Source organism: Citrus clementina, unplaced genomic scaffold (assembly GCF_000493195.1).
Source record: "Citrus clementina cultivar Clemenules unplaced genomic scaffold, Citrus_clementina_v1.0 scaffold_6, whole genome shotgun sequence".
NCBI lineage: Eukaryota > Viridiplantae > Streptophyta > Magnoliopsida > Sapindales > Rutaceae > Citrus > Citrus x clementina.
This window is the reverse complement of record NW_006262139.1, coordinates 3,070,259-3,087,366: the sequence shown is the minus strand read 5'-3', so window position 1 is coordinate 3,087,366 and position 17,108 is coordinate 3,070,259. Positions and strand designations below refer to the sequence as shown.

The 17,108-nt window shown below is 29.4% G+C and overlaps 1 protein-coding gene across 2 annotated transcripts; it reads right to left on the bottom strand.

The window, feature by feature from the left end:
* Positions 1–2,486: 2,486 nt before the first annotated feature.
* Positions 2,487–5,648, bottom strand: LOC18039027. 2 transcript variants are annotated; one of them, XM_006428358.2, is made up of 2 exons: positions 5,415–5,648; positions 2,487–3,406 (listed from the first exon to the last, which is right to left on the bottom strand). In XM_006428358.2, exon 2 carries the CDS (start codon positions 3,162–3,164, stop codon positions 2,664–2,666), a length of 501 nt encoding a protein of 166 aa, XP_006428421.1. In that variant the 5' UTR covers positions 3,165–3,406; positions 5,415–5,648; the 3' UTR covers positions 2,487–2,663. The 2 variants fall into 2 exon arrangements, with proteins under 2 accessions (XP_006428421.1, XP_006428420.1); XM_006428357.2 differs by having other exon boundaries at positions 2,487–3,258.
* Between the last annotated feature and the right edge of the window lie 11,460 nt (positions 5,649–17,108).

Sequence of the window (17,108 nt, the reverse complement as noted above, 5' to 3'; positions counted from 1 at the left end):
TTTGTTTGATATCTAGTTTCCTCATCTTAATTTTCAAGACAATTACACTTTGCAGATTGTATTATAACAGATTGAAGAGGATAACATTGATTATTGACTGTTGTTGGTACATTGTTTTGTGAAATTCGATCATAACACCCAAATTTCAAAATACTGCAAAAATTTTTCTAAACATTAGATTCGGTCAACTATTTATCATCGGCTTTTTTACATTTTTACCTCCTATAATTAGAATGAAGTCATATGTTTTTACAAAAGTTGCTTCGGTTAAACATTTCGTGGCAAAACATTGCTAAAAGCCACTCACATCGGCCCACGTTGTTTGATTAAATAGTTATGTAGACTCTGTGATTTATTAAATGGTCATTGCAATCCTTTGATTATAGTCAAAACTTTTATAATAAATATAAAAACAACACCAATATAGAAATAATAAATAAAATAGTAGGTAAATACATACAAACTATTAAAAGAAACATAATTAATATAATAAATCTAGCTATGCAATTTTATTTTTATATTAAGTTATGACAGTATGTCAAGACAGATGCCTTGTTGGGACCAACTTTTAAATGTTCATTTTGAAGCCAAAGTCAAAAATATCAAATAACAATAAGAAGTATTGTTTTGTATCATATTATAATTATGATTATTTTAAACTTGGTTATTATCATTTCACTATTTCAAGAATTGTAAAATATCAAATAACTACAAGAAGTATTGTTTTGTATCATTTTCTATTAGAACTTTGTAAAACCTTTCATTTTACTACTTTTTTATTAGGACCGTTAGTTAACTAATAAAATATCAATTTTATCCTTTATAGTAAAATATACAAATAGAGGAACTAAATAATAGACAAAATTATTGCTATGCCCTTAGATTGTTAATAATAGTTTTAACTATGAATTTATGAATAATCCTGAATTTATTATATCTACAATAGTAGTAAATTGACAAAAATATCCACAATCTATTCTTAAAAAACACTTAAATATGGAAATATTGATTCGCAAGTGTTTTTTTTTTTTTTTGAGAATAGATTGTGTACTTTTTTAACAAAAATATCCAAAGGTATTTTTGTCAATTTGCTACTTTTATAGTTGTAATAAATTCGGGGTTATTCATAAATTCACGTTTAAAAATATTATTTAACAATTTAAGGGCATAGCATAATTTTTTTGTTTCTATTTGATACCTCTATTTGTGCATTTTGTCATAAAAGATAAAATTAATACTTTACTAGTCAACTGACTGGTCAACTAATGGTTTTAATGAGAAAGTAGTAAAATGAAAGATTTTGCAAAGTTATAACAGTAAAATGATAAGGAATAATACTTTTTATATTCATTTGATATTTTACAATTTTTAAAGTAGTGAAATGATAATAACCCTTTTAAACTTATATAAAATATTAAATAATAATATAATTTTACATTTACTTTTATCAATTGTGAAGAATCAAATATTTAGTTAATTTTATTAATATTATAAAATTAAATATATTATTATATCTGGATATAATTAAAATAGAAATAAAGGATAAAAATATAAACTTCATAAATAAAAATAATAATTTATGTAACTTATGGTTTTATATATATTTAATATTCTTCACCTTGATTTGAATAATACGTAATATAAAATTAAACTCTCTGTGTGTGTAATAATGAGTTCTACTTAGGTAGTCGACCATTTTTAAGTAGTTCTTTTACTTTCTTTCTCTTTAATAACTTGAGCTATCTACCTCCCTTTACTTTCATGTTGGCCCGCTGTTTATACTTTATCTTTCCTTTGAAAAGAAGTTAAAACGAGTTTTGGGTAATTTTTAATAATTTAAGTAACTTTTAGTAATTTTTAGTACTAATCGTAGTTGCCCAGTAATAACTATATTTGAGGAGGTGAGTTTGAGTTATAAAAAGGTCTAACTTCAACTTTCTATTCGGAATAGATATCTCCCTTATTATTTGTGAGAATAAAACTCCAAACTCATATTTGGCAGCTGTGCTAAACATACATGTACTTAGAATTGAAATAAATTTTAGAGTAATAATCTATAGAATTGTAAAGTTTAAAGAAAAAAAGTTAAAAACAAGGCAAAAAATCGGTACAATCTGTACAGATTGCTTGAGCAACTAGCGCAAGTGAAGTTTGCATTGTTCAAATACATGACATTAAATTATTGGATAATTAAAAATGATGAAGTGTTGTATGGTCTCTGTTGGAATATGAAGCATTCGGCAAAATCTAAGGAATTGTTATCCACATAATTATACTTTTGAATAAGCTAGTCTAGATGCTACTAATCATCAATGAACCCCAAAATGGCAATTCTTACACCAAATAATCAAGAATTCGAACATTGATATCATACATATCATAATCATTCTTCACTAGCGACTTGCCCTTCTAATTTTACCTTCAGGTGAAAGTTTAGCCTGAATCAATATCCGCATTGATCACTCTTGATTGGAAGCCCAAAAAAATTGCAAGAAAAATGACAACAGATTTTTCCACTGAATTCCATTACAAACTAACGGCACTGTTATAAGTTTTTGTAAACCCTACAATATCCAGTAACATAACTACTGGATCTGGCATCAGCAGGTATTAAATTTGTATATACAACTAGTTGATTACTAATCATTTTGGTAATAGCCACATTAGCTTTTCATTTTTCTAGCATCTGCTTTCCAATCTCTTCGACCCACCTTAGTTTCATTTGTTTCAAAATTAGCCAGGCTAAGGGATTCCCATTCCACTGGTGCTTGTGTCACCGCCTTATTTTCAGAGGGAAAAACTGACTGGCTCTCAGTTGTTAAAGTAAAAGGCTTTACAAAACCATTAAGTGCACATTCTTGATCCCTGGACTTGGTAGCTCTTCTTGCATCTTTTTTCCAATCTCGTTTACAATAAACACGGGCTACACCATTGCTAAGACTCCCATTCAGCTGCAGATCACCTTGCTGTGTAGTTGAATGGTTTAGGACACTGGATTTCTTCATGTCTGCTTCAAGGCGTTTCCGAGCCCGATATCTACGTTGCCGTTCCCGGTTCTTCAGGCGACGAGCCATAACATCATTACTGAGGTCTCTTGGATCAAGAGTATTCATTATTAAACTACCTTGTGTTCCAGCTACATTCATACTTCGCCCGTTTTCCATATCATATAATGGTCAACATCTGAATTAACAGCTATTTTTCTTTCCAGAGACATTTATATCCTGACCATCTTGCATTTTGTAGAGTGATCAGCACCTGCATGAAGGTAAAGAGGGAAGCTAAGCAACAATCTGCATATTTCTATTTCGACACAGAGCATTTAGAATTCTTGCCAAATTAAGGCAAACTTTCTGATCCGTGCATCCAGTTGGCTACCATTAGGTCAATCAATAGTCTCAGCTACCTGCTTGGAAAACAATCAGAAAGATCATTTGGTCCCTGTCTATCATTTGATGGTTTAACTTCCAGAATAAAAAATCTTCAGACAACTTCATATATGAGCAAGGACAAAAGCCCTAAACACAAGAGCAAGTATTTCATTTCCCTAATATTCAAAGAGTTGTTTCCGTTGTTGATTTAATGTTGTTTCAACATGACTTTCCACCATATTAGACCAAGAAATCTTGTCTAGGAATCCTTGATATTCTTAAATTATGACACAGAATAAGTTTAAGTTGGACCTGTGTCTTGATCCATGTTATTGTCTATATATTTGGTCTCACGTGTCAAGTCCATGAATTAAACTTGAACATGCACATTGAGGGTGCATTACAATTTAATATTTTGCTGGACCACTTCCTATATGAATAATGGTATTTCAACACTTTGAGACAACTAATCTTCACACATGAATTTATGTATCTGAGTGACTAAAAAAGAATTCCCTAAAAAAAAAAGTTCCAGGGGCATAACAACATTTATTTTATGATAAAACAAGGTTCTGGAAAAATAATAAAACCATGTTCTTTCAATATTTGATCTAGTCAGCTTTCACTAAAATGTTCCAAGAAATTATGATAATTTTACATGTACAGAAAATAGTGTAACAAGTAGCTTACGTACATCAAAATAGTAACATAAAAAAAAATGAATAAATAAATCATGCATCAGGAAGTAGGGACAAATTATTTAGTTTGGTTCAATATAACCTAACTAACCAGACAACACTTGGCCATGCCAACAAATTTGTTGGCAACATGATTAACGATTTAAACTTTGGATAACCCTTGTAACCCCTAAACACTCAGTGTGCTGTGCACTTACAATTTCTGAATGACAGTAATGATGAATAGCACACAAGCAGAGACACGTAATTTGTAGGAAGTCAAGCAAAGGCAAACCAATTGTGCTTTTCGATACAGCAATTATCAATCAATTTGCAATGGCTACATTGGTTCAATGCTAAGCATAAACTAATGCCTTACTGTAGGAGCCAGTGGTCCTCTAAAATTTCTGGTAGGTTGTTAAGGTCATATATCCACTAAGCTTAACGACTGAATCAATTATAGACCACGTTACAATATATATCTACTTGTAGATATTCTTAGGCTTTTTTAAAACTATACTCGCAATCTTTTTCTACCTCCACTCATACAAATGACAAGGATCCATTTGTAACTCATAAGAGCTACGAAAATTAGATGGTACACTTCTGCCTTCAGGTAAAAAATCCAAGAAGTTGCTTAAAATAGTCATGTAGAACGTTCATAAAACCATATGTCACACTCCTTTATCTTTCTAAATAGGTGCATTTCAAATTCAACTCATTATGGACAAAAACTTTTTTAGGACAATGCCATGACTTTGACGTTGCCAGCACTATCTAAGGACAATAATGATCCCAGGTTTAAAAAGAAAAACTACATAGGTCCTTTGATAACCATAAATAACTAATAGTTGAACTTTTAATACTTTACGAATTCAAACTTCATCAAGACATCATCAACTACTTCAGAAACTAAAGTCGGTTCCCAAATATTCTTCATAAAATAAATCCTAAAACTAAATATCTAATATTTCGATGATATAAAGCTCCATTTTCACATTAATGGCAATCAAATTTGTGATATATAATTGTTGGGCAACTATGAAAAAATCGCCTAAAAATAGCTGGCAATCCTGCTGCTACAAAACAATTTCATACACAACCAACAAAAGTGCACCAAACCCATGTGCCAGATTGTTGCCTAGCATCATCACATCATCGCATGGCATTAGTTCATATGCCTAAGATTATATATTCACAAAACCCATTACTATTATTAGTAGGGAAAAAAAAAGAAATATATTCAGAAATAAAGAAAAACAAAGGAAATGTGTAAGTGGGTGACTGATCTAATCTAGAAATAATCAACTGGAAGAAAAAAAAAAAAAACTGTAAAAGGGGATAGGAAATTTAGAAAAGAAATTACCTCTTAAAACGGCAGACTTGTTGTTGGGGTTGTGAGATTGATAATGGTAACTGTAATTGAGAGACACGGAGACGCTCTTCGGCTCTTGTTATGTTAATAACTAGGAAAGGGTGGCTGTCGGATTGAAAGGCTGAACGATAAAAACGAGTCAAAGGTGACTTGCAATACCCTCCTTACATGAATGAATGCTCCACCTCGATGCAAAAACAAAAACCTTGTTGCCAAGTGGTTCACTCTCACTTGAAGAGAAAATTGCAGGGATAATTTCCCTCAATACCCATAGGTTTTGAGAAATATCAATGAACGCCCACAGTTTTCGACGTGTGATTAAATTAGGCCCATCCATCAAATATCAGAGTCACCACCAAATATTTTGAATGAAATACGTGAGTGATTTGATGACATGTCGTAACTTGCCGGCGTACGTTTTCAGATGCAAAATACGGGTAAGGCTTTTTCAAGCCTATTAGAGAAAAAGTCTAAGTGTCGGGTGTGGGCTGGGCCTATTGAAGGTCTGGACTAGGCTTGGGTTAGATTTTAACTTTTATTTTTTTAATTTTTTAATTATTATAAATTTAAAATGCGTTAATAATCAACAAGTTGTTATAAATAACAGTGAATTAAAAAATTAAATATTTTAAAATAAAATAATAAATAAAAAAATAAAAATTTAATTTTTTAATATTAAACTCTCTAATTCAAATACCATCTTAATTAATTAACACTTAAAAAATATTTTAATATTATAATTTTAGATTCTTTAATTTATTATTGATATATAAATTAAGGATTTAAGTTTTTTTTATTATCTTTTTTTATCTTAATTTATTATTCTAATTTATAATTTATTTTTGAAAAAAAATATAGGGCTTCAGCCCGGTGACACGACTCAAAAGTATTGATTACTCTTAAGTATAAGAGTGTATAGTTATAATATATAATTTGGTGAGTTCGGAGTCGATCCATATCGAAAATATTTAATTTGTAATTTCTTTTAAATTGTCTAAGAGCTAGAAAAACAATAATTTAAAGGAACGCTATTTAGTTTAAGTGTGGATATGATAATAAATGAGTTAGAAACGCTCTTAGTGGAAGATATAATTTAATAAATTCTTTTCATTTTTTTATTTTATTTATTTCTCAAAGCATTAATTATATAAATTACCATTATTTTCCTATTAATTTTGTTATGAATTAAGTACTTAATGTGCCAAAATTTAATTAGTCTACAAAAAGTCAAAAAACCATTTTACCATACTTAATACTTAGATATTAAAAATCTATTGTGTCAAACTCTCTTGTTTGTTTACAGTAAATCAAAATTTCAAAATATAAAATATGGATAAAGTAAATATAAAATAATTTAATTTATATAATTAAAAATAGAATTTGATTAGATCATATTTTTCTACTAAAATTTTCACCTTACCCTAACTATTATTATTTTACTAAGTGTAATTGAAATAAAAATTAATAATAAAACTAAATTTGTTTATGGATTAAAATTCAAACTTCCTTAATAAATTACAAGAAAATTAAATTTAAAAAAAAAAGAAGAAATTTTGGAAACTAAGGGCCTGTTTGGTATTGTTTCTGAATTTATATTTTCTGAGAATAAAAATAAAAATGAAAATGGTGTTTTGCAGTTGCTGTATTTCGAATTTAAATATGCGTCTTGTATCATTTTCTGTATCCTATATTTTAAAACTGAAAATAATAATATGCGTTTGGTAGACACAGTTGAAAATGATAAAAACAGAGAATATGCGTTTGGTAATATTTTTTACAAAATAATTTTTACTAAACATTTAAGTCATAGTCAAAAAATAATTGTTTAATTAATACATATACATACATACCATAAATAATTTAAACAAAATAATTATAAAAAATCACATAATGATAAAGTTTTAGTATTAACATTAATAGGGAAAAGTTTGACATTATCATTGTTTTTACAGTATACTTAAGTTACATATTACAACACAAATAAATTAAACAAAATAATTATAAAAAAAATTACATGATAGACATCATACGTTAATAGTTGCTGAAGATAAATAAAATTTAATTGTGTACAATGTACTTTCAAGTTACACTTATTTTGGGTAAACAAGGTCTAACAACAACAATGTCAACTCTGAGCTTATGCTTGCGCCATCAGCAAAGTGATTAGAGTACGTCAACAGGGTTTGACAAAATTTCAACATGTACTTTCCCGAACAACACAAAACATAAAACTGCTACCACAGAAATAAAGAATTAAAAAGATGGATGGAAGAAAAGCAAGTCACATTCGAAAAAAAAAGGATGAACTACAAGTGCTTATCCTTGAAGCTTATTGATCCCAAATGAAATTGCGCAAACCATAAGTCCAAGCAAAGCCAAGAATCCATATTTCCTGCACATGAATTATTAAAAATGACATTAAATGCATGTATAAATCATCAAAATTAACTAGGATTGTTCCATTAAACTTAATAAATACATCCAAGATTCACTTTAGTACAAAGAAAATAATGCACTTGCAGCAATAAAATCGTGATGAGACGTCACTCTGTCATGAACAAACAAAAAGCACTCATGGAATTTAATCACTGAAAATAGAGGTTTCAAGTTTGTAAGCTTTTTTTTTTATAAATAATTTCAAGTTTGTAAGCTTTTTTTTTAAATATCAAGACATATTTTGCAACAATAATATAACCAGCAAACGCAACAATGAAACTGGTAAGCTAATAGTGCGTTCAGCAATGATTGGTACTACTTTTCAATTTGGTAACCAGTTGTTTATTTTCAACAAGGAAATTCTAATTTGTGACCTATCACAAAGCAAGTAAAGTAGTAAACCTAGCGAGGATTATTCACCCAGCTAAACAAACAGAATTTTTTTAACAAGCTATCATCTTGGATTGCTAATTCACATTCGACACATGTATGCTCAGATGCACAAGAACAAAGAGAATTTTGCACATCATTTATTATAATAATTGAGCAGCTTTTTTACTTTTATTATTATTATTTTTTCATATAGCCAAACACTTCTCAATCAAATTCATACCCTTTTAATCAATGAAAATACAAGAGAACTAAGCCTTCTGTTTCTCACCCCTCTTCTCCATGTTATCTCTAGCACCTTCCTCTAATTCTCCTCTCCTCTCATGACTTCTTTTCTTTTTCGTATATTTTTTCTTCGTTTCTCTCTGTCCTTCTTTCTTCCTGCCTTCCTGCTTGTATAGGTCCCATGTAACTTTTCCTTCTCTTTGTTTTATTATTATTAATTTTTTTATTATTACTTTTCAATAATGCAAAAGACAAGCAAGTGGCAGGTAGCTGCTATTTGCTTATTTTTGCAAAGTGGCTCCACTTTTCTTTTTCTTTTTTTAATTTTATTATTATTCTTTTATATTAATGCAATCCAACCTCTTTGTCTCCCACTTTCAATTTTGATTTCTCATTTATTCTTGAAATTTATCTACAATATAAAATTAAAATAAAATTAACATATTACAATTTAATATAACATAAAATTATATTAGGGGAGCATTAAGATAATTTATAAATTATGAGCATATTAATCAACACTGTAAGTGAAATAAATGATAATATAATATAAAATTATATTAGGGGAGCATAGAAAGTATACATTTCTAGTATTAATCACACCCCCAACTACCTTACTACTAGTTCCTAGCAATTAAAACGATAATATCAAATGAAATTCAAATGCAAATTGAAATTTTTTTAAAAGTAAATTTTGTTTACTCCTTTAACCAGATTAATGATAACAATTAAATAAAAGTATAAGCATTATCTCCGACCTTAAAAAAGATTATTCCCACATCAACCATTTTCACAAATCAGTTAAGTAAACTTATACAAAATGATCAATTATCAAAGCTAGATTGATTATACCACTTTCAAGAGTGACATGTCGAATCCCAAAATCTCACGAATAAGAATGAAACTCTCAAAAAAAAAATATCAACCAAATAAAAACAATCAATCCAAGAAATGGTAAATTGAAAGGAAAAAAAAAATTAGACATTCTCATCAAGATGAAAGAATAATGCTCACAGTTTAGAAATAATAAGATTTCAAGTCAAATGAATTACTGGTCAAACCAATAATATTATTTGTATGCATTTTTATTCATCATCACTATTTTTAGTCCATATCACTAGCTTCTACTTCAGACTATAGTTCCCTGAAATTAAGAGACTTTTACTAGAACGTAACGTGGGCTAAGAACATCGTTAATAAAAAAATGAATAATAGGAAAAACAAAATATATGTTTGAAAAATAAATATATTTTGGAGATTGCAATGTGCTTTTCACACTTTTTTTCATCTTTTTTAATATTATTTTATCATTATAATTATTATTATTTTTAGTTGCACCATTTTCATGAGTACATAATCATCCATACTTTTCCAAACATAATTGGATGATGGAAAACATAAAACATAAAGTGATATTCCACATTAAAATGAGATAGGATGACAAGTTATCAAATAATTATATATATATATATATATATATATATAGGCTCAAAAGGGGTAACTATGAACACTTCACAAAAGGAATGGCTAGAAAAGGATCAAACAGTTCAAAGATGGCCTTCCCATCATCTTTTGGAGCTCTAAATAGTCTTTCATATCTACTAGTTTAATGGATTTTCAAATGCAACTACACAAACTTTTTTTCTTTATTTATTTATTTTTTCATTTTTTTGTTGACTATAAAAAATATTTAGAGATCTTGTATAAAATAATAAATGTTAAGCTGTATAGGCAAATAGGGTAATTCTCCAATGATAACAGGCTAAAAAAACTTACTTGTAACTTATTATGACATGTATATTCCTTCAAACAGCTCAATTAATTTTACTAATTAAATTTCTCAATTCACACTTGTTACCAACATCAACATGCAAAGTGGTGAACATGGTGTAACATAACTCAAAGTCAAAGATAATATAGATACCAAAATTTAAAAATCATCATGTCATCTAATGTTAAAAGATCACACAAAATGCCTTAAAATGTTTTTTAGAATAAACAAAACATGATTAGGTAATGGAACAAAGATGGCCTTAAATCAAAACGACAAAGAACAGGAAAAAATGTTAGAGTTTCTTTTTCAAAATAAAACAAAACTCTAAAACTAAGAAAATGCATTTCTAGAGTCACTACCGTCCATATTCAGTTATTTTCGACTCAAATATATCAAAGTTAGTCTTTACAACAAAAATTAGTAAAAATATCACCAAGACTTAGACATTCCAGAACTATTAACAATTCTCTCCCCCAACCTGAACAAGACATTGTCCTCATTGTCTTACATGAAAGAAGTAGAATTTAGAAGACATTATCTGACCGTGCTTGAAAATATTTACAAACAGAGAGTTAAGGGTAATTTATACTTCTTACTATAGCTACTGCTATCATCATTAGTTGACCAATCAAACGCTAAGGTCCTGAGATCTAGCTCTAGTTTGTAAGCTTGCAAAAAATCAAGTAACTCATTAGTAGTAGTAGCATAAATAAAGAGGCCTTTCGCTGATAAAGAGGTCTTTCACTGAGAATGGAATGATGACCAATCAAACGCTAAGGTCCTGGGATCTAGCTCTAGTTTGTAAGCTTGCAAAAAATCAAGTAACTCATTAGTAGTAGTAGCATAAATAAAGAGGCCTTTCGCTGATAAAGAGGTCTTTCACTGAGAATGGAATGAAATGATTCTTAATTGCATGGTTAAGAAATATTATCAAGTCATCATAAAAGTTATTAACAATATAGCAAACTGATGAGTTTTTTATGAATGTTCAAATAGACTTAAGATGCAAATGTAATTAGCGCCTTTAGAGTTGAAAAATCTCTTGACAATAAAATGAAAGTGTTAGCATGATTTAACATTTCGGATATTCTCTCTTACAAACTTGAGACAACTAACTTTTTTCTAGTTGGTGGACCGGGCAAGCATCTCAAAGGTTTTAAGGCTTTTAAGATGATGCATAGCACTTGGTTTCCTCCAATAAAAACAGGTTTTGAGATAAGCTTTGATAACCTTCAGTCACCTCCTCTATATACATGATGTAGTTTTCTCTCTACTATAACACAACCAAGATCTATAAATGTCTGTACAAACTCCTTATACTTTCCATTGCGAAATCCAAAAAGCACACAAACGTTCTTGAACTGTCTACTTGAAGTTGCTGCCGTTGGAACAATCTCAAAAATAATTTGTGAGGGTTTGAAAAAGAAGCACATATTTTAAGATCATCATGATAGACATAATAATACTCAACTCTAAATAGGGTGATGTGGTTGTCAAATGACGCGTAAAACTTATGGCTCAATAATTTAAAAGCAAACAGTACCAAAAGAAAAAGCAACCAGTAATTAGACGTAAATTCACACCATTAAAAGCAATAATGCAAATGGTAAAAGAATATTAAAATAAAAGGATATTAACTAGTAGTTGTGATTGCGGCTCACATCTTCCTTTGGTTTTTTGTCTATTAACGACGTGAACGTCCTTTACAGGTCAAAAGTAGGCTTAGGGTCCATTTTTTTTTAAAAAAATTTGCAAATAAGGTCTTTTAGAGTTAGATTCCCAAGATTAAACTATACACTTTCTTTTTGAAATAGTTTCCATAAATTATAAATCTCACGTTGCACATATCTGCTTGGATGTATCTCAAGAGATCATAAGATATCATCTAACAACTCTTTACTTAGTCCATCTTTAATTATTTTAATTTTATTTTCACGATTTTCAGAAACCATTCCTAAAGTTTTACTATGTGGTTGATTGCGATCAAGTCCTACATAGGTAGAACATTTAGAGCCAAGTCAATTAGCCTCCTTATTTTAACAAATGTGCTTTTATCAAAACTAGATATGTAAGAAACAAATAGATAAAAAAACTCACCTGCCAATTGGACGTTTGCTTCAATTAACTAACAAATGTCAAAAGGAATGTCATTGATCATTTAAAAATACAATGGTTCATAACAAACTTTGTAAATATTTTTAAAAGCATTTTAAGGGAGAGAAGAAAAATGCTTATGCAATTTACATTGTATTTTTTTCATACTTGATTTTGTGATTTCAGTTATTGTGAGAGACTGAAGATACCAATTAAAAAATTCACAGAGTACCATTATCCGCCATTTACATGGGGCAATGAATTAAAAGACATTAAAAAATTCAATTCTGCAAAATCGTGTCAAACATGAAGGTGAACAAAATAAAAAAATGAAAATACACTATGTTAAAAAAAATGGATATAACCAAATACTTAACTCACCTTTGTCCTTTTTTTGAGTTAACCTCAAGTTATAATTAGAATCATATAAACCACCCACTATTTCCCTGAGTTTTCTTTTTAAATTCTTAACATGAGATACTAACATTGGTGGTCGTAAATCCTAAACTACATGTGATTTATAAAATTGTATCAAGCCTCTTAGATGAAATTTTATACATAGAAGTTCTCCAAAATGTTTTAAGATGAGTTTCTTATTGAGGTACTCATGACATATATTAAAAATAATGAAATAAAATGTAATTATCGAACAAACACACTTAAACAAGAAACATCATAATGCGTATCATTCAAGACATAAAAAGAAACAATCATACAGTTCAAACAGTAAAATAACAGTAAAAAAAAAAATCACCCATTAAAAACAAATAAGACTTAATTAAGATATGGTGGATCACTCAAATTTATTTCGTTGTCCTCTTTATGTGGTCCGTATTCTAGATATGGTTTTAATCTTATACCATTTTCTACAGCCGCATATGCATATACACATTTTACAACAAATAGGCCACTTCACTTTTACTTTAACTTTGCTGGAAACAAATGAAAACAAGAATTATAAAGCAACACTTTTTCAGTAATCTCATTTTTTTTCCCGAAAATTTCTTTTATCAAGAAAAGCTTTAGTTCTTACCTTAATAATTCTTTAATTCTCATATGTATCATTCATTATTTCCTCAAGTTCATTCAATTACAATTTACCAACATTACCAGCATCAAGATTTGAATTAAAAGTTTTAACAGCCCAAAATTATATATGCTCAAGTTCAACTTGTAAGTGGCAAGGTTTACCATAAACCAACCAATAAGTTGTCATTCCTAAAGATGTCTTAAATGCAGTGCAGGAGGCCCAAAGTGCACCAGTCAGTCAAATAGACCAATCTTTGCAGCTTGGGTTAACCATATTTTCCAAAATTTGTTTTACTTTCGTATATGTTAATTCAACTTGACCACTTGTTTGATAAGGGGTAGCAAGTTTATATGTAATTTCATATTTCTTCATTAAAGACTCAAATGACTTATTACAATGGCTCAAGGGATTCAAAATTTACTCAAAAGATTTTCTTTTAAAAAATGGATTATAGTTTTATGATAGTTATGCCTACAAGGAGTCGCTTTAATCCATTTTCAAATATAACCAACAGCAACAAAAATATATACAAATCCAAATTTTGATGGAAAAGGGCCCCCAAAATCAATTCCCCAGCAATCAAATATTTTAATGACAAGGATGGGATTTAAAGGTATCGTGTTTTAATTTGAGATGGACCTTTATATTAACAATTTTTACACATTTTACAAAACAAATACGAATCTTTGAATAATGTAGGCCAATAAAATCCAAACTGTAATATTTTTGTAGCTACCTTCTTTGAAGAAAAATGACCACCATATACTTCAGAATGACAAAATTAAATGACACTACTTCTGTTAAGAATTTCTTCATATCCTAAGAGTTCCAATCAAATGGCATTTCACCTCTTGCAAGATAATTAACAATGTCAGCATACCAAGGCATATTATGTATGGAAAATAAAAATTCATTAAGGAAAGAATCATTTATGGGCATTGTATCAATTGAATACTCATTTGTAAATCTTAAAAAAGGGTCTGCAACAACATTTTCGTCACTCTTTTTGTCCTTGATTGTCAGGTTGAATTCTTAGAGTAACAAAGTCCATCGTATTAATCTTGGGTTGGCATCCTATTTAGACATTGAATATCTAATAGCAGCATGTTCAAAATAAACAGTAGTGAATGAACTAATTAAATATAAACAAAATTTATCCAAACAAATATTACGACAAGTAGTTCTTTTTTAGTGATAGTATAATTCATTTGAACACTATTCAAAGTTCTACTTGTGTGATAGATGACAAAAGGCTTAATTTCTTTTATTTCTCCTAGAGCAGTTCCAACTACATAATTACTAGCATCACACATTAGCCCAAAAGGTAAAAACCAATCAAGGGGTTGCATTATAGGGGCTGATGTTAAAAGACTTTTTATCATTTCAAAGGCTTATGACAATTTTTTTTTCCATTTAAGTGGTGTGACTTTTATCAAGAGGCTACAAAGTGGTCTAAATATAGTACTAAAATATTTTATAAACCTCCTATAAGACCCAACATGTCCTAAAAAGAAACGGACCTCCTTAATTGTCTTTGGTGAGAGTAATTTTGAAATGACTTCAAATTTGGCTTTATCAACTTCAATTCCATTAAAAGACACTATATGGGCCGAGATAATTCTAGAAATCATCATAAAATAACATTTTTCCCAATTTAAGAAAAATCATTTTTCTTTCCACCTTTCCAAGACTCTTTCTAAATTATCAAAAGAATTTTCAAATACAATTAAATCATCCATAAAAAACTTCCAATTAATTTTCAACTATGTCGCTAAAAATACTTAGCATGCATCTTTGAAATGTGGCAGGAGAATTGCAAAGTCGAAAATGCATTCTTCTAAGTGTAAATGTTCCGAATGAGATATGAATATGACATTTTCTTAGTCTTCTTAGGCTATAAGAATTTGATAATAGTCTGAGTAGCCATCAAGGAAGTAGTAATAGGGGTGTCCTACTACTTTCTAAAGAATTTGGTCTAAAAAAAGAAGGGGAAAATGGTCTTTTCTAGAGGCATCGTTTAATTTTCTATAGTTAATGCATATGAGCCAACTAGATGGGATTCATGTTGGGATTGATTCACCATTTTTTTTATTTTTCACAATAGTTATTCTAGATTTCTTTAGTACTACTTGTGTTGGACTTACTCATTTACTATTAGAAATATGATAGTTTATTCTAACATCTAGTAGTTTAAGGACCCCATTCCTTACCACTTCTTTCATATAAGAGTTTAGTCTTCTTTGTGGTTGATGGGTTATTTTGAAATTTTCCTCTAAGTGGTTTTTATATGTGCAAATTAAAGGATTAATGCCCTTAATGTCTTTCAAGGTCCAACCAATTATAGTTTTGCGCCTGTTTATGTTAACATAAATATTTATATAACATTGATTTTGATAATAACAAACTAAGATTAACAAAGTTGGAGTCTTTAATTGATTAAATTCTTAGGCCGTATAAAGTTCCTTAGGCTTTAATAAGATTCTTGAAATAAACGGATAACCGTTTATTGTAAGTTAGCAAACCGTTTTCTAAAAGAAACATTGAAGCTTGATTTTGGAAGATAACGGTGAACCGTTTATTAGAAATGGCTAATCGATAAATTCCAGAGAGCAAATTATTTGGAATCAGGAAACCGCTTACCAATAATGGCTAACGAACAAATTTTATAGAGGAATTATATTGTAAACGGTAAGTTGTTTATCACAAACGGTTGGTCAATAAATGTCTTGCAGGTCTCTAGAATTAAACGACAAACTGACAACTCCAAATGGTAAACCGATAGTTCAAAAATTGGCATAACGATAACTTGAACAAGTCAAAACGGTGATCCGACAGTAGATAACGGCAATTTGATTATGCGTAGAAAGTCAACAACGACTAGTTTTTATATCTATTTATAAAAAGGCTCAATCAAATTCAAATTAAAGTGGATCCTATGATTATCATTGAGTTTGTCGTTGTATATTAAATCTTTCTTGTGTTAAAAACTTGTTATTCTTTCATAAAATCGCACTTTAAACTTTTATTTGTAAACACATACATTGTGTGGGGGAAATTCTTTGTAATCTTTATTTTGAGTGATTGTAAATGTGAGAAACACTTGGGTTAAGAGATTTGGGATAACCTATGATTGTAAAGGTTGATTGACATCTTAGAAGTCAATTGTAAAGATTTTAAAGCCTTAAGGTAAAAGGTTTGATTAATGGAATCCTCAAACTCAGTGTGATTGGAGACGTTGACGTAGGCAGGTTTGCCCAACCACACAAAAATATCGTGTTTGCTTTCTCTTCCCTTATCTTTTTAATTTTATTTATTGTTAAATTTATCATTATTAATTTTATTAAGGGATTGTTTTGATTTGTTGTGTGATTTAAGTTGCTTAAGGTTTTTTAAAAACCCAATTCACCTCCCTTTTTTGGGTTGTATATCTAGTATTTCAGTTTAGAGCAGCCAGTTGCTTACCTTCTTGGTCACTTGTGAGTTGGGAATAAATTACCACTGGATAGGTTTGTTGATCTTCGAGATATGCATACTTTAATTCTTCATGTAAGGGCTTTAAGTCAAGCTTTTGTGCTTCTTCTTCCTTTGTCTCTTCGGGTCATATCAGCTCTTCAAAGTTCAATTGGTCATTGTCACCTACGTAGAATTAAATACAGAGCATATGTTAGCAATATCATATTTTAATCCTTATTTGATCAAAAAAATCTGCAAAACAAATTTTTGTAGATTTTGTAGA